This window comes from Centropristis striata, chromosome 1 (genome assembly GCF_030273125.1).
Source record: "Centropristis striata isolate RG_2023a ecotype Rhode Island chromosome 1, C.striata_1.0, whole genome shotgun sequence".
NCBI classification, from domain to species: domain Eukaryota; kingdom Metazoa; phylum Chordata; class Actinopteri; order Perciformes; family Serranidae; genus Centropristis; species Centropristis striata.
In genome coordinates this window covers 19,998,014-20,017,193 of record NC_081517.1, presented here as the reverse complement: position 1 = coordinate 20,017,193, position 19,180 = coordinate 19,998,014, and the positions used below count along the sequence as shown (strand labels likewise).

At 39.4% G+C, this 19,180-nt stretch overlaps 1 protein-coding gene across 1 annotated transcript in view; it reads left to right on the top strand.

Moving 5' to 3' along the window:
- grin2ab (glutamate receptor, ionotropic, N-methyl D-aspartate 2A, b) overlaps positions 1–19,180 on the top strand; it is a 125,325-nt gene that overhangs the window by 84,806 nt on the left and 21,339 nt on the right. Inside the window, exons 5-11 of the mRNA XM_059334075.1 lie at positions 1,434–1,600; positions 1,720–1,854; positions 1,958–2,057; positions 4,705–4,910; positions 9,625–9,739; positions 9,858–10,060; positions 18,619–18,787. Coding sequence (XP_059190058.1) covers positions 1,434–1,600; positions 1,720–1,854; positions 1,958–2,057; positions 4,705–4,910; positions 9,625–9,739; positions 9,858–10,060; positions 18,619–18,787 — 1,095 coding nt within the window. The remainder of the gene's footprint in view (positions 1–1,433; positions 1,601–1,719; positions 1,855–1,957; positions 2,058–4,704; positions 4,911–9,624; positions 9,740–9,857; positions 10,061–18,618; positions 18,788–19,180) is intronic.

Here is a 19,180-nt window from a genome sequence, read left to right as displayed (position 1 = left end):
TAGCCGCGGAGGGAGGGGAGTTAAATCTCTGCGGGGCCTGCTTTATGTGTGTGATGGCCAGAGCTGTGAGCTTTTTGTTAAACTGAGGGACAACACTAGAAGCACAATATAGGTTTACACACACGCTCGCACACACGCACATGAAGGTGGAGGTGGTGGGGGCAGAGAGACAGGAGCTGACAGCTGATTCTCCATGTGTGTTTATGAGAGCTTTGATGTTAATGTGTCACGTTCTTTGATGCCCTCTGTGGAGGGGGTGTCAGAGCATGCATGTGTGTGTGTGCCCATGTATATGTGTGTGTGTGTGTGTGTGTGTGTGTGTGTGTGTGTGTGTGTGTGTGTGTGTGTGTGTGGAAAAAGAGGGACCTTGTGAGGAGGTTTGATGTTTGTGTCTGTTTTTCTCCCAAGACTCACTTCTTTTCCACCTCTTTCTGCAGCAGGTATCTCAATCTCACTCACAAGACTGGAACTTTTTTTCTCCTTCGTATTCTCCCCTTCAGCCTTTTCTTTTTCTCCCTGTCTACTCCTCCTCTCTCCTCTCTGGTGGATGGGCTGTGTTGCTGTCTATTTGTTGTGTCCCCAGGGAGAAAACTCAGCTTACACTTTATGCAAACATACATTCTGCAATCATTAGCAACTTATTTCACACTCACTTTGGGTTTCATTCTGTTTAATAGCTGCTTTGGTTTTGGTAATGCTCGCTTGCCGCTGCGTCTTACTCTCATGCTGACCCCTCGGTTTCCCTCCAATGCTGAGACTAAATGATTTAACTGTACATGGCATTGTGAGTTAATGCTGGAAAATTTGGAGACACAGTTTATAGAGGATGTCCTCTGACTTCAAATGAGACTGCTGGAATATGACACCACATTTTTTTGCAGCTTGTGCAGCACAGAAAAAATATGTCCCACATTAATGACTCAGATATTTTTTTTATGTGTAACATTATAAACACTGAGACAGTTCAATAATACAGCGCCAGACAAAATGAGCATGCAGGTAGAGTGTTGTTATTTGGCTCAATTAGGTTTTGAGACAATGCACGGCTGTTGTTTTATTGGCTACAAAGGGTCGAAGGGAATCAAACCTGTGAGTTATGAGTTATCTCCAACCATTAGGGCCCCCCTGCTGCCAGCAGTCACTCTCCTTCAGTGTAGTCTGACTTGTTGACTGAATCTGTCGGCATCTCTTCCTCTTTTTCCCATTTTCCCTCGTTCATTCCTCAAACGCTTACACTCTCTCTTATCTGTCACTCTCCCGCTCTGACTCACTGATTGCAAAATTGAAAATGGTTTTAATTCTACCGGGTTTTTTAAGTCTGATTTGCGCTCAAACACTTACTCCAGCTCTTGTGTTTTTTTTTCATGCAATTAATTCAGCTCCTCAGACAAATCTGCTGACTGTCTCTGCTGCTGGCCCGTGTGTCTTTGCAGGATGAGAAGTCCACGTTCTTCCAGTTCGGCGCCGCTCTGCAGCAGGAGGCTCTGCTCATGCTTGCCATCATGGAGGAGTATGACTGGCATGTTTTTTCTATCGTCACTTCCAAATTCCCCGGGTACCAGGATTTCATCAGCACGCTGAGGGTAACTGTGGATCACAGGTAATGAATACGCTCCCCCACACATGTGCACACACTCAGCCTGCTTTCATCTTTAACCTTTATTTACAGCAGCTGACAAGATTAAGTACCTTGTATTATTTAATGGTGTATTATTACAGCTTTGTGCGCTGGGACCTGCAGAGTGTGGTGACTCTTGATGCTATAGATGGCGACCCAAACTCTAAATCACACATCGCCCTCAAGAGGATCCAGAGTCCCGTTATACTGCTGTACTGCTCCAAAGATGAGGCTGTGTGAGTGTCTTTCATTTTCTTTTGCTGTGTCTGTCTCCCTGTCATACACTGCAGAATTTCTGAATTGAATCTTTATTAACTCCCTGACTCTACTCCTCCACAGGTATATACTCGAAGAAGCTCGGTCCCTGGGCCTGATAGGAGCTGGTTACATTTGGATTGTATCCAGTCTCACCACTGGCAACCCAGACTTTACCCCTGAGGTATTGAGGCCCCATATGTACTAACAGGTGGCCACTTTTGAGTGGTTTGACAAGACAAGTAGTGTTTTTGATTCCAGGCTGTTGCAGGTCATCTGCTCCCTCTCCCCCTTATATCAATCATCTCTTTTATTCTTGACAGCTTATATTAAATATAGCATTAAAGAGATTCTGAGGGAACAAAATCTGCATACCAGCATCTCTAAAATGACTAACACCTTCTTTATTGTTTGCTAAATTTGGAGTGGAAAAAAGACAAATTATCATTACCATATCCAACCTTTTTATACTTTGTTTTTGTTGGGATGAACCTCTTCAGCTCCCCTTGGATACCTGCAGCCTTTGCTGACATGCTGTCTTTCAGAGGCTCAGCAGGCTCAGTACCATAAGAAACTTGAAGACTTAAGGAATTAATTGGTGCCAAACATGTCAAGATATCTTTGAAAGGGGGTGAAATAAAAATCCAAAGTTACCCTAAATTTTGGCAAGGGAAGAACTGACTTTTCAAATGGATCACTTGACCTCTGATATCAGATATCAGAATGAAAATGGGTTACATGGGTAATCATGAGTATTCCCTTTACAAACATGCCCACTTTATGATAATCCCATACAATTTGGGGCAGAAAACATGCAGTTTTTGACATGCAGTAGAAATGTGTTATTTTTGCCTATTGTTTTGTGTAATATTTCTGCATACTGCAGTCCCTAAACAGTCTTGGAGTTGCATAAATTTGGTATGACTGAAAAGCTTAGGCTCTTGTGAATTCATTAGGGTTCTCAGCAGTTTCCAGAACAGAAGTGCCATGTGCCATGTATTTGCCCAAAAGTGGAATTCTTGCAGAAATGTCCAAAAAGTTTTTATATAACATCACACCATGGAGTTTTCTATGGTGTCTTGGTGTCTTAATTTGCTGTTATAGAGAGATTTCTTTCTTTGGAGGAATTTGTGTCTATTCTTGAGTGGAAAAAATTGTTAAAATTAAGACCAAATCTGTGTAACGGATGGATTCAACCGAAAAATTGCTTCAACACCTTATGATAGATAATTTAGAATTGGAAGGGCAATCCTGTACATCCATCATATACAGGGAAAAAAAATATTAGACCACTCTTGGTTTCTTCACCTTATTGTTCTTTCTTTATTGTTTTTTAATAGCTGGTACAAGTAAATGTACATTTGGTTTAGTTTGGACAAATATAATGATAACAACAATTTTCCATTGATTCCTTGATAATGATTTTGGTTATTATCAAGAAAACCACGGAAAATGGCTAGATATCAGCTTTTAGATGAAACTCTTATGAACTATTTTTTTTATCATTATATTTGTCCAAACAAATGTACTTTTAGTTGTACCAGGCATTAAAATGAACAAGAAATTGTGGTCTAATATTTTTTCCATGACTTTTCATCCATCACAATGTTCCATGCACTTATAGATGCTAAAGTTTAAAATTTGAATAGGTGCCACTGCAAAACATGTTTAAACAGATTTATTACTTCACAATTAATTAAACTTGACAAACAAATTAATCTTACGGTCCACTTCTATGGGGCAGCTACTGTTGACCTGCTGTCCCCCCCTAAATACCCTCAACAGGCAAAGTGGAGTGGAAGAGATTGAAATCACGAAGAATATCATTTTTTTTTAAAACATTATTTTATAGTTTTTATACCACATAACAAACCAAGGGCTTTATCATCTTACAGTATGCCGATAAATTGTCATATAGATTCCCGATCAGCCCTCCCCACCTAATGCCCTCCCTCCCACCCAGCCCAAGAAACTACAACGGACGAATATCTTACCAGGAAAACAAACCAGCATCTTTTCCAAAGTGTCAAACTATTCCTTTTAAGCTATAAACCTTAAGACAGTATAGAGAAGAATACTGGTGACTGGTAAACTATAAATCATACATTTTTAGTTTCCTGCTTTGTTTACATTCTTCTCTCTCTACCTGATCATATTTGCTCAGCCCCTAAATAGGATGTTTGACAGCATTACATACACATTCACTCTCAACATGTAGGACAGCAAGGTAGCTATTATCCAAAAAGGATATAAATATGAGTATAAATAATTCAAAGTATAATCAGCTCAAATGTTCCCCTCACATTAAAACCGGAAACATATCCAATGTTTGCTTACCTTTTCTCAAAAGCCTCTCAAATGTTTATTCTCCTCCTTTCCTTGTCCATCATTCTCCAGTCCTTATTTGTGTTGGGTTTTTATGCCTCAAATGTCTGATTCAACATTTTGTGCCAAATTAAATTGTAACAACAAAGTATCGTGTGGTAGATTGACAGACTAGTGTGCCGGCAGTTTTTTGATGTTTGGTTTAGAGAGACAAACTTAGTGAGCTATTTAGTTTCCTATTTCTTTCATTTTGACAGTTTCGAGATGCATGCGATACCGAAATGAACAAATTCAGTTTGTGGACATCCAGTCTACTCACACTTATTTAATAGCCAGATGTGAATGATTTGAGGAGGGCACAGGAAACCAATAAATCATCTGCTTGACGTCTTTTAGAGATACATATGGATGTTTAAAACCGGGGTAAAAAAATGTCAAACTGAAGCCAAATTGAATCTTTCACACCATATGTGTTACTTCTCAGATCTCCTCTCCTCTCCCCTCAGATGTTTCCCCTGGGTATGATCTCCGTGTCCTACGACGATTGGGAGTACCCGCTGGACACGCGGGTGCGGGATGGGGTGGGCATCATTTCCTCCGCAGCCACCTCCATGCTGCGGGAGAAGGGGGAGCTGCCAGAGGCCCAGAGCAGCTGCTACAGCACAGCATCAGACAGGAGCCCGGGGAAGCTCCCACCCAGCGCCCTGCGCAGGTGTGTATGTGTGTGCATGTGTGAGAGTGTGAGAGGAGATCAAGGTTAGGGACTTGCATAACTCTGTTTGTCTTTGCAGCTGAGTGTTGAGCAGCGTTACATAAGTCTTTTTAATGTACTAATGAGAGGGGTAAAAAGGAGAAAGGAAGCAGAGATGACAGCAGTGTTAAACACTGTGATGTCTAATGACATTTAACACTATTAGCTGTTGTGTACATGGCTGCTCGGTGTATGAGCTCACTCTGCTGCCTCACTGGAGAGACAATGAACTGAACTTCAGGGAGACCTCCGTGTTGTTGCTGCCCCGTGTTAAGTACAGCCTTGTATGTGTCTGGTGTGTGTGTATTCATGTGTATTTCGGTGCGTGCACCTTACTTCACATGACTGGATTCTCTATCATTAAGTCAGGATTAAAGCAGCTTTTACTAGCTTTGTTCTCTCGCCCTTTTTTTCTTGTTATGTGCCTCTGTGGGTGGCACGTATGTGTCGGCAGGTGTGTGTGTGTGTGCGCGCGTGCGCACGCATGTATGAATATGTGTGTGTGCTCTTTTCTCTGAAGTCTCTGTGATGAGGAAACGGTTAAATCCTTCAAACAAGACAGAGGGAACAAATGGGCACACGGACACATGCAGGCACATTCATACTGAACACTGAGGACTGTCAAAGAACAGATACAGAATCTGTTAGTGCCATTGCTTCCTTTCAGTGTTTCTGGTGTGATATTGTGACTGCATCTTAAATATGAGGCATTCAGTGGCTAAAATATGATTATTAATTCAGAAATGTGTATAAAACTGACTGAATACACGAAGGTCAGGTTGCAAGGCTCTGCACATCTATGATAACTCATGAGTTGCCTCATTAGAATGAGAGCCACAGTGTGATTTTCACCATTATAGCTTTATTATCCCATCTCTCTCTCTCTCTTATTAGCCTATTACAGAATATATCAAAGCATATACAATATACAGCCTTGTTGACAGGTTGATCCAATATAACTCAGACCTCAATAGGAGCTCAAACCTTTTTCTGAACAATCTTTTTTCTTTCTGTCAGAGGTACCTCATTTGTTTCACTAACTTATTAGATATAATTTGCATATTTGTCAAAACAACTGCAGCCAATTTTTGTGATAATAGACTGACAGGTTGGATTTCCCTACCCTGATTTGGAAGTGGTGGGGCTGTGATCAGAATTCTGCATACATTAGTCTAGATACAATCTTGCCGCAGTGTGCATATAAACAACGTGAGGTGGAGAGGAATAGGACAACATAATCCAGCACTTAAAAGACACTATCAACCCCGTTGGATTCCCTGTCATTCTTGCCTGACAGGCATTAATATCCCAGGCTCTAGTTCAGCTTATTTGGTCTCCACAATGGTACAGGTTTTTATTTAGGTTTGTCCTGGTACTAAATTTCAAAAGGTTATTCTTTTTGATGGAACCACTGTACCATGCAAACCCCTAAGCTGTCACTTTTTTTTTCTTTCTGAAAAGATGCTCCCTGCCACAAGACAGACTGTGGGAAGAGCCTCCCTTCCTTCTTTATTCATACTTTTAAAAAGACACACACAATGGAAACCTAAGTACTTTAATAATAAGAAAATGTTCTGCACATCTATAATAGCTTTTTTTCCTGCTGCTTTTAGAAATCGGCATTGAATTTCTATTTAATGCAAATAACTCTGCATACAGTCATTTCAAAATCATTGAACTCCTTTTTAATGCAGCTGTACATTTTGTTTTGTTAACATCACACAAGATCACAAAGTGACATGAATATACATGTGGATATAAATCTGAATATATGAAATATAATCTGCCTGTTTTACATGCCTCAAAAACACACCAGCCTCATCGGTTTAGATCAAAATCTTTCTCCAAAAATGGTAACAAACCTGAAATAGGAGGAGACAGCAGTTTCCAAGAATAGACCGCAACAGTGTTTCCGCTATATGTATTCAGCTGTGGCAATGCACTGTGACAAGGGCATCACCTGCTGCACCATGAAGATTTTTCAAACACAAAAATATATATTTGTCTTGACATGTCACCAATAGTGAAAAACATTGCAACCTATAACGACAAAGGCAGGTTTGGTTATGTAGCACAGAATTGTCTCTTATGTGTAACTTTGCAGGTTTGTGCTTAATTATTTGTGTTTGCTGAGAGAGGGTAAACCCATGGCAGAGCTGTTTTGGTATTTTCTCAGTGCCTGCATGCGAGGGAGACAGGGACCTTTTATTTACTCTTTACTCCATGTGAGTGGAGCCTGCTTGGAAAGAGCACAGGCCTGTTTCCAAGCCTTTGTAAAAACAGATGATTAATGCACCCCTCTAATCAACTCTCCAACAACAATATTTATGCGTGTCGACTCTAATACCTCTCCAGCAGATGAGACAACACAAAATCCCACCTGTTTGAATTGGAGTGCAATTATCATAGTTTTCACCTGCAGGGCACATGCTAAACAGCACTCAAACCATTCTCTTTATCCATCTTGACTTCCTGTTGCAATATTTGCGTTTATGCATGAATCCCTCATGGCGCCGTGCCCTTAACTACTCGCATAAAATACAGAGCCAAACCGATATGGGATTTTTGAGGCCGATACTGATTTTGGAGGGGATAGTGAATTTTTGAGCTGAAATGAAAATACACATTTCCTATGTGGAGATGCCTGTAAGCCCCAAAAGCAAGTAAAAATGTATTAAATAATATATATAATAATAATATATATATTAAATAATTAATAATAAATAAATTTATCCCAAGTGTGTTTAATATTCTTAATGGAACAAGGTGACTGATGAATTCAGGCCACAGACAAGCAATTTTAATGTGTATATGACCTTGTCTATGTGCTTCTTTTTTACTGATTGCTCTGCTTATTTATGTGTCTTAATGTTTATGTCAGTTTTTCGGTGAGACAAAGACAAATTTCTGCCCCTGGTGGGCAGTAAAGATATATTCTATTCCATTCAATTCTAGTCTATTCTATATGACTAAACAAAGGTACTCAGAAGGCTCATTTCATTTAAAAAAATGTTTTATTACATTACATTATGCATTGTGCATACAATATTAATATGATATTTATCAGTCAATTGCTGACCATTTAGAAAAAGCATAAATAAAAAATAAAATAATACGCAAAAACTATTTCAAAATTACCTCAAGCATACGTTTTTGCATTAAAAAATTTAAATTAAATTTAATAAAAATGAATATTATATATGTCAATACTGATAGATACCAATATGCCTTTGATAGGCCAATAACTGTCCACCAATTCAGTCAGGCTCTAATGGAAGAGAAGTTTATTTTAGCATCCCTTTTTAACTCATGCTGTGAATCTGTGAATACCTTAGTAGCTTTTGAATGCATCTATTAAATGTTTGTTAACATAAATGATTGCTGAGACTTATTAGCAAAGAAAATAATGCTCTTTTTTAGAGCTGTCAATTGACTAATGATGTAATTTAACTAATTTATTGCACAATTTGCTGTGTTTAATCGCAATGAATTGCTTTGTTTTTTGGTTTGTCCCCAGACAAAGCTTGTAATGTGTATTATGGAGACTCATGGGTTAGACTCATAGCATTTATTGATTACTTAGCAGTTCTTGTTTTATATCATACTAGCATATTTAATTAAACTGTTTAATTGCATTGCTTTTTAAAACACATTTAAATATTTCTTAAATAATTGCAAAAATGCACCTATTTTGACAGCACTAATGCTTACATAAGAGGTTTTTCTTCTGTTCACTCACATTGCATTTTGTTAATTGGTTAAAAAAAATGATTACCATTTCTATTTTTGAAAGCATTTTTATTTTACAGCATTTTTTCACACCTGGCAAAAACTTTTGCACAGTACTGTATATACAAATTAAAAAATGCTTGCAAAGTCGATGCAAAGCTGCACATTTTTGGCATTTGAAATAGTTGATTTTAGTCAGATGATATTTTAGGCATTTAACATCACCCGTGCAAACCGTGTTTGACACTGTGTCAAAATTAATCAAACCATCTGTAATAAGACAGAACACATGGCATCTAAGAAAAAAAAAACATGTGTGTTTGGGGCAGCTGCTGTCCCTCTAGCGATTTGGTCTTTTTAGAAAACTTCCTTAGACAGGCCTTTTCCCCCCTCATGGGAATTCACGCTATTATACCAGTCTTAACACTCCTCGCATCCTCGCCTTCTGAAAATTGTTTTACTGGAGTGAGTGTATTCCTAATCCCATATCACTGTGTGTGATACTGGTTCATTTACTCCTCTCTCCTGCTTCACTTTAGCGAGTGCGTAAATGTTTCAGCAAAGGAACTGTTTGAGTATGCAAGATAACTGTAGTGAGTAACAGAGTGAGGGCAGCCTTGTTGCACCAGTGGCTTGTCTCTCAGGCGTATATCTGTGGAGAAATCAATGCAGAATGTTGATGGGAGAGATATGTGGCCTCTGACTCTTCCCCCTCCTACACACAGAGAGATGCTCACGCACACGTACACACTCAGGCATGCATGCACACACAGTGGGTGAAGACAGCATTGATTTGAAGAGGATACTCTTGCAGTGATTATAGAGTGCTTAACTTGTTATTTCAAATGTATCTGCTCTTGTGCACACACACTCACAAACACTCAAACAGATGCAAAACAAAAGCAAATAACAGCTTCCTACTCTGTTTTTCTCCCATGTGTTTCAGACACATGATGCATGTATGGAATGAAGGGCGTGACTTATCCTTCACTCCAGATGGTTACCAGGCCAACCCCAAATTGGTTGTCATCGTCCTGAATAGTGAGAGGAAGTGGGAGAAGGTAACAAATGAACACAGCGGTTCTGCAAAAGAGCACGGAAATTAAAAAGTCAAAACACTTTAATTAAGATGGCTATCCCTAATATTGTTTGTGTGTGTGTGTGTTTGCGCACACACAGATGGGTCGATGGGAGAACGGGACGCTGTCATTGATGTTCCCAGTGTGGCCGAGGTATAACTCCCATGGCGACGAGGATGCGGATGAAAACCATCTCTCCATCGTGACCCTGGAGGAGAAACCTTTCGTCATTGTCGACAATGTGGACATCCTCACCGGCACCTGCATGAGAAACTCTGTGCCCTGCCGCAAGCACGTCAAAGAGTAAGTAAACGAGCTCAAAAACACAGCATCTACACACTTCTCAGGAGCCATTTAAGAGATACTTTACCCTGAGCATCACTGTTTGTATATCATTTACTCACACCGTTACCTGGATTAAAATCAGCCAATAGTAATACTGGCATGGTTATGGCATGTTCTGACTAGATTAGACAAGATTAGCCTGGCAGTATGCTTTAAAGCCAGTTAGCATTTAAAGTTCTCAAAGAAGAAAACCTTGTTGTTCTTGTTTGCCTTCACATTGACCAGGGATTCCCGAACGGGAGTAAATCCTTGATGAATCGCACTATAATCCAAGTCTCATTTATAGAGTCATATGCTCAGTACTTCCAAAACGAATTAATTTTTGCTAAAATCTTACTATTAAAACACTACCGTCTCATGCTATCATGTTATCACGTGATTGAATATGAGTTATCAGTGGTTATATAGAGAGGAAACAAAATGTACATATTTTTGTAGGCCCATCTGCAAGTTAACACCACCATGGGGTCTTTTGAGAATTCGCCGATTGGACTTCTGCACTGGATTTTGGATCATTGCAGAAAATAAGCTCAGTGACAAATGCACGTTTCTGATGCTGACACGTTTTGTTCAGCAGGATCATCTTCACAAATGAACACTTCTTTTTATGGCCATAGTAATTATGATGGAGGTGAAGGAGAAAGTAGCAATAAGGAGCAACAGGCTGGTTGGTGGATGGCTCCTTAAACCAAGGACTTCATGTCATGTGAGATGTTAAACAGAAAATCACTGTATAAGCCATTTTCATATCATCTAAGTATCCTGATGTGTGGTAATATATTCAACCCAAACCATCTGTCATCATTTTTAAATGCAACTTTTTTTTACCACAGTACTACATGGCATGCCCTTTAAATGGTGCCAAAACTACATTGTTAGGTTTAGGGACAAAAAATATTTGGATTACCTTGGAAAATATTGTGGTTTGGATTAAAATGAGTACATAAAACTGGAAGTTGTCTCTAGGGTTGGGTCATGTATTAAAGTGGGTGTGTCTTGTAGTAAAGTGGGTGTGTCCTGTAGCCTGCAAGACTGCAGTTAGACCATTTTCTGTAGTTTTAAGTACCAAGTGAAGCAAAAAGGAAACTGTAATCGAACATTTAATGGGCTGAGAATGTCCTTCTGCAAGCACCTTCTAATCCATATGTATGAGGTTGATAACAGATGATAACGGCCATTTAATGGGCTGATAACCGGTGAGCCAAGTATTTTCTTGAACTCAGGAAGGCATTTGACACTCTTAGTCCCCCTGTAATCTATTTCAATAGAAAAAAACGAATAGAATCACACCTCTCCATCCTGTCTCAATTCGTCTCAGAACACACTCGTCAATCAGCTGCCCTTTGCTTGTCCACTTTTGTTCTACAAGGATCTATACTGGGCCCACTCATTTCTACTTTATATAATAATGACTCACCATCTGTTTGTCCTCGAGACTGAAATCCAAATATATGCAGCTGACAATTTAATGTATTCACATGGTGGTGCTACAGCAGAAGTTAATGCTAAACTCACAAACTCAACGGTGCATGTAAAAGCTTGGTTTGTTATTGTAATGCTTGTTCTTTGCAAAGACAAATCGACATTGTGTAGCTCAAGGTGTTTCTTATCAGGAGAGAAGCTGCAGGTGTTTCTAGTCGAATCAAATTCATTGCAGCTAATTTCAGATTCATATATAACCACTCTACATGTCAGCTGAGGCTGCCAGCTGAGATGTACATCAGTGATTATCCCACTCATACTGTTTTGTGTTCTTTGTCAGTGTTGTACACGAGTAAAACTCCATTCCAACTTCTGTCAGAGAGTTTAACACATACCGGCAAAGTAGTTCTCATTTGGGTTCGTGGGTAATCAGTTCTGTCAGCATTAATAATTAATTGCTCTCTGTTGCTGTCAGCTCGCTAATGCCAATCTGTTGGTGTACTTGATTTTTGTTTCTGCTACCACTGTAATTGCATGTGTTGCCCATTGTGCTCTTTGTTTCATTATTCCATTAATTCAGTGTGATCGGTGTGTTATTTTAGATGTACCGAACGTGTTGCTGGTTTTAAATATTACAATTACTAATTAATAATTAGTAATGCTGCCTATTTGTTTCCCCTGTGCTACATATTGCATATAAACATTAACATTTGTCTTATTTTTATTCTGCAAGCTTGCATAATATGGAAGCAAGGAAAGGATTTGACTCTTAAAAGCGACTGAACACTTAATTGTGGCATGAACCATGACTGAATACCTAATGTTTGACATTTGAACATGATTGATCTTTTAGAATTAAAGTAATTCACAGTGTAAAATCTGAGCCGTGGTTTTAATACTCCTAACCGATTGAAATGACCTAGAAGTATCTAAGTGGCAGCCGCGATTAGAGCTGTTTGAATTCTCTAAATCCTAGGGATAGGTGCTTCAATGCTTCTTTTAATTGTCTCCTTTAGCGTAGGGTACACTGGACCATCTTTTACAAAAGGGAAGAAGATAACACCGATCCACACTTCCCTGCAGCAGCATTAAAAACGACATTCTGTTCATAATCCACATTCTGTTCATAATCCACATACGTATTAACCAGAACACAGAAGTTTGTCTTTCAAGATGTTTTTCAGGAGTAGATTTATATGTATAACAGTTTATGTCTATATCTTGCATACATGTAACAGTTGTTTTCATACAATCATACTAATGAGGATTAATGTTGATAAATATGGAATGACAGGAGGTTGAGCAACTATTCAGAATGTAATTTAGTTTCACTTTTTGTAGCCTACATTCCTGTTTTTATTTCAATCCCAACTTTAGTAATAATGTGATATTTTTTACTGGGTTGTCCACACTTAAGATAAGATAATCCTTTATTAGCCCCACAGCGGAGAAATCTGCAGTTTTACAGCAGCAAAGGGGATAGAGCAATAACAAGAAGCACATAGGAATATTGCTATTGCACAGTTACATATAGGCCAGCATTGATATTGCACATGAGTGAATTGTCGTTTTGGTGCTTGATCTACTGGGAGCAGTGTTGATTGTAAAGTCTGACAGCAGCAGGATGGAGGATCTGCGGTATCTCTCTTTCACACACTGCGGGTGAAGCAGCCTGTCACTGATGGAGCACTTCATATAGCTGCAGGAAACAACACAGTAAGAAGTTAGTAGTCCATATTCAGTAGTTTCACCACAGCAGACCCACGTCATTAACGTTCAACATTGCATAATTACTGCGTACATAAGAGCAGTCGGATTCTCTTACCAACCCAGTTGTGTTTTTTCTTATGAATTCTCCTTCACATCTTTTGTTTGACATTTCCATTAACGTCAAGGAAAATATGTAAAGACGTGACAATCCAACCACAGCCCATTTATCTGATTTTTAATTGTTGTGGTTTAAATTTCCCTTGCAGAAATTTCCAGATGGTGATTTCATGTTGTGCAATATCCAAAACATCAGATTCTGATTAAAAATTCTAGTCTGCAGGGTTTCCAGGGTTTACATAACCGACAGTCTTTTCAGACTTTTGATCTTGAATTTAGTTTACTTGAATTTTAAGATCCAAATTAACCAGTTAAATCTGTACAATTTGAATATTGATTTCTTTTACATTAGACACTTGATTTTTTCGTCTGCATTTGTGAAACCCAACAATGTTGTGCTTAAAAAACAAGTTTCTTAAATTGCACTGGAGCTTAAACAGTTAGTTTTGTAGCTGATCAGTCCTAAACTATTTGCATCATAAAATGATCGTTCAATCAAAAATAACAAACATTTCTTTGTTACAGCTTCTCAGTTGTGAAGATTTGCGAGTAAGAGCAGAATATCTTTAGGTCTTTTGCATTTTGATGGGAGAGCAAGAAGTTATCCTTTTTGGTTTTAGGAAATTGTAAAAGGCAAATTTCAGTATTTTCCTTCTATTTATTGAGGAAATCTTCAACAGATTCATTCTTAATGAAAATAATCGTTTGTTGCAAGCATAAGTTGTATAACTTCAAATTGTTCTCAAAGTACTGGTCAAGTATTCAGTCATGATTCAAGTTCACTTCTAAGATTCAAATCCTTATGGCCCTTTTAGGCTTCAATACCAGGATGAAAATCAGCCTTTTGTACTATGTCTATGAATATGCAGTGTCCCTGTTTAAAAAAGAAAAAGACGGAGCCTGTAAATAAATAAATGCATAAATCCCAGTCTGAGCTGTACCTTGAGACTGAAAATGAAAAGATGTTTCATGTGGGACGCAGCCCAACCTTTTTGTCATCTCCCATCTGGACTACTGCAACTCCCACCAAGCCATGCTCGTAAAGTATTCTGTTCAGCAGCTACAAACCCTCCAGAACGCTGCAGCCTGCCCTGTCTGCAACCTCCCCAAGTTCTCCTTTGTTGCTTCCCCACGTGTATCGACCCCCTCCCTCCCTCCCTCCCAGCTGGCTGCCGCTGGCTGTTCGCATCAAATTCAAAATTCTGGTCCTGGCATTCAAGGCTCCTCGGGGAGTTGAACGTGCATATCTGCAGGCTATGGTCTATCCGTACTCGCAGGCCTGTGCTCCGCTACAACTGGCCACTTAGCTCTCGGGTCCCTGCGGCAGCTACGTCATCGTTTCACCTGGCCTTGACTCTTCTTTCTACAGCTCCCCAATAGAGAAATGTCCTTCCCACTCCAGGCGGGACCGCACAATTACTCCATATCTTCTATTGTGAAAAAAAGTCCTCTCTCCACTGAATATCCCCATTTCCCAAATCCTCACTCCGCACCTGGTATTTGGAAAACATCCCTTGTATTTGTTTACTTAGACTTTTCTCATCTCATTTTTAGCACGTCTTTATCAGACATCATCACTTCAGGATCACAGGAACATTTCCTTATCTGTTATCAGGGCATTAAGTTGTTTGTGATAACAGTATCTGCTAATGGAATGGAAATGTTTCACAAATTCATATTGACTTTGTTGTGCTACTTCATCAAATGCTATTATTTTTTCATGCATTTATACTGTTTTTTTCCCACCTCACCACTCACCACCTCACTGCATATATATCACTTTCTCCACTGCAACAATAGCAGTGGGCTGAATGGCTTTAATCATCCTTTGTTACAGATGATATTTATTGAACTGATTTAAATAAGGGCTGGGCAATAAACTGATGTTCCATGCAGCAATTACATCCGACCCAGTGATTTGATTAAACAATGGGCATTCCATAAGTGCTGACAAAGACTACAACATCACTGGGACTTTTAACTACATGTACAGTGTTTTAAAGCGTTAACGACATGGACGTTTTATGTCTAACATTACCTTATATTGTAGCATTCAAGATTTCATTATTTCCACAAAATCATGAGTCTCATGATTACATTACTTGTGATCAAATACAACCGGCACACAGCCAAACATCAAGCAAGTGCAACAACACAGAAATAGTAAGCCAGCTAATATTTGTTATTACTATTATAACCTTTATTTAACCAAGAAAATCCCATTGAGATTAAGAACCTCTTTTTCAAGGGAGACCTGGCCACTCTCCTTTTCTCTTATCGTCCTGCATAACGTCCTCTTATGCCTTGTAACCTCTGCCATGATGTCCATAAAGACAGCTGAACCCGGTTCTGTTGCCTGCTCGCCCGGCCCTGGTCTAGGCATGATGCCAGCACCACTCCCACAGCCCCAGGCCTGAAAGCCTCCTCTTCCCAGCGGTCCAAAGCTCCTGTACTAGCGGTGTAAACACCAACGATGCTCTGAGCACTCCTGCCAGCAGAGCGAATTAGCTGGCAGCTAATATTACAGTTATCAGCAGTTAGCTTTCCACAAGCAACAAGTAAAGCTTTCTGTTTGTCAGTAAACTCCGTAAACGAGAGTCGAAGCCAAGGAGCCAGGGGAGATCCGAGGGAAAACCAGAAAATACTTTCACTTTTAACTAATAAATGGTTCTTAAAGAACTGTTGTATAAAAGCTATATCACACTTGAGGTCCTGATGTTTCAGTGTATTTCATCACAACTGTGATTACTATCTTCTGTGCTGCTACGACTACGAATCGTGATGATATATTGCTTAAATATTGATATTGCGATATGAGATTACATATCGTTGTAATATCAATATTGAAATCGAAATCGGTCAAAACTATTGTGATATTTGTTTCTGTTTTTTCTCCATATTGCCCAGCCCTAACTTGAATTCATATCAAAGTGAAATAAGATGTATAATGTAGAAAACATAGATTTTGGAAAAAATTATCCATTTATACATTGATAATTTTACTTTTTGCCTGTGATTTTTTTCATCACGTTGTACTTTCAGATCGGTTCAGAGTGTTTTTACATGTATGACATTTTAAAAATCAGCCCAGCAGAAAGCTTGAGAGCCTTCTTTTAACAGCAACATGTCAAAAAATACAATGGACTTTTCTCTTTGAAAAAAACTTAAAAGGCGTCTTTATAGTGGCTGAAATATGTTGCAGGCCCTTTCGAGTGTGTAAACAATGCAGAGATATTTCTCAAGTACTCAGTTTCTCAAAGAAACCTCCCTTGGATTTTTTGACATCTCAGGTTTTGCTCCAATTATCTGCTATATATGGACACCTCAATAAGAGCCTCTGCGTGACAAGAGCTTTTTTTCTCTCTGCTAATTTCTGCAATTTATCTCACATCTGAGCTCATCTATATACAGCCAGTTCAGAGTACATGAGAATTAATCATAATTGCTGCAGGTTTGTTTGCCACCAGCTCAGTGCTTCTGGTTGATCACTTGAATGCCACAAATTCCAAATTCACAACCAGAATCCATCTTTTCTGCAGTATTCTACTCATGACTGACAGCATTATTGTCACAATTTCAATGGATTTCTACCAGACAATAGAAAATAGTTAAATGTCAGGATAGCAATTAGGAAAGGATAAAATAGGATGAGATAGTCATTGTTAGCCGCAGGGAACGTGCAAAAAAACCTCAACTGTAATTACTTTCTTTGAAGATTTATTTACCTTTTCTTACAAACAAAATCCACCATATTAAAAGCTTTTGTGTCAGGATGACTTGAGACGACAGACAGAAGATGCAACACAACAACCGCTGAGTCTCTGCCCCTTGTAGTCACGACATCGCAGCACTGTAGGCACGGACAATTAGACGACTGAATCACAGCGCATTGAAAGTTTAACTTGTGACCCGATTTCTTAACCTTTCTCTGCAGCAATCTCCACAGAAGTCTGAGAGCGGTCACAGGCCAAGATGACGAGTCTGTTCTTGGCCTTCGTTTACGTTACATTTGCTGTTTTTCCGTGTCCGGCCATCCGTGCGTCAATACATACGTCCAACCATCCAACCATCCATGAGTGCTACATTTACTCAGTCACTACGTCCACTTTATTTGTCTGTTTGTTGTTACACATGTATGACATGAATCAAACAGATGTACTGTATGTGTGTGTCTTGGGAGTCTGTTATTGTCCGTGGCTGTGTGTGTGTGTGTGTGTGTGTGTGTGTGTTTGTTTACATAGTGACATAAGGACACAGAGAGGGCTCAGCTGGGAAGAGCTAATGTATACATTATGTGTGCATTAGAACACCTGGGGCACATACTGTACATACAGACTCACACATGTATGTATGTATATATGAATGCTATGCCCTCTTTCTCACACACACATTCACACACGCACACTATGCCGCAGATCCACTTGACTACTGCTAAAAGATATTTTAATCCTTTGATGATTCAGTTCTCTGTGTTCTCCGCGTGTAAATCCCTCAGTTCTTCATGAACTTTCTCTTGAATCGGAGTCAGCCAAAATGGCAAGAGAAAAGGTCAGAGCGTTACTGTTCCGATCCATACATGCTACAGTACATCAGAGGTGGATGACATGAGAACAGAATAAAGTTTTCATGGAAGTACTTTTAAATGCTGGTAGAGTTTAATAGATTATGACTATCATTTGATCCAACAATCCAGTTCAGTTCACAGCTCCCAGGTCCCCGGGGAGGCCTGTCAGAAAAGTTTACTTAAACATCTGTTTCCATTCTGCACATCCCGTCTGTATGGCTGCGCTGTGTATGTGCTGTACAGTATGCAGGCAGTCAGTTTTGGAGAGGTGCCTCCTTATGGACATAATCAGTGAAAACATAGGAGGAGGGGAGGAAAGGACAGCGTAAAGGAAAAAGGGAGAGACGAGGGGAAGGACAGCTGATATTTTAATCATGTGGGTTGGTTGTTCTGCAGAGCCCAGCTCTATTTAAAGCCCGGCAGCATCTGCTCAGTACCCCTGTGTTTTCAGGCACTGAGGGAAACGCATACACACACACACTCGCAACTCCATACAAGCTCTCTCTGCCCTTCAGCTGTATTTATGGTTACTCTGCACTGTCATAATTCTAGTTTTACAGTTTGATGGAACCACCAGATGTGCAGCGAGCAGGCAACCACAGTACAGTTTCATTCACACTCCCCCCACTTGCCTATATAACACAGAAATGTCCTCTGATATAATAAAATATGACCTAATTGTGATTGTGTCTGTGTGTTGCAGTAACAGCACATCAGGAGGTTCTTACATTAAGCAGTGCTGCAAAGGTTTCTGCATTGACATTCTGAAGAAGATAGCGAGGAACGTCAAGTTCACCTATGACCTCTACCTGGTCACGAACGGAAAACACGGCAAGAAGATCAACAATGTGTGGAACGGCATGGTGGGAGAGGTACGCCCTACTGATGTGTCCCTTAATGCAATATTATATATGGTCGCTCATAAAGTTGGAAAAAAATATTTTTTAACTCTTTCCATGAAATGATTGTGACAATGATTTATTATTGATGGATAAAGTGTATATATTCTCAAAACGTTATTGATCAATCTTTTCCAAACATATCACAATGAAAATAAAACTACAATTAACAGAAGATTGTGTCTGAAAACAGAATTATTCCAACTTCATGGGCGACCGTGTATTTGTCACTGACTTTTTATGTAATTATCAGGAAATAAACGTATTTAGTTAGACGTCATGGTTGATACCTGACACTCTGTCATGAAAACAAACTCCTTCACAGTTTATTTGGGACTGGACCGAGACCCGGTGGTGGAAGAAATA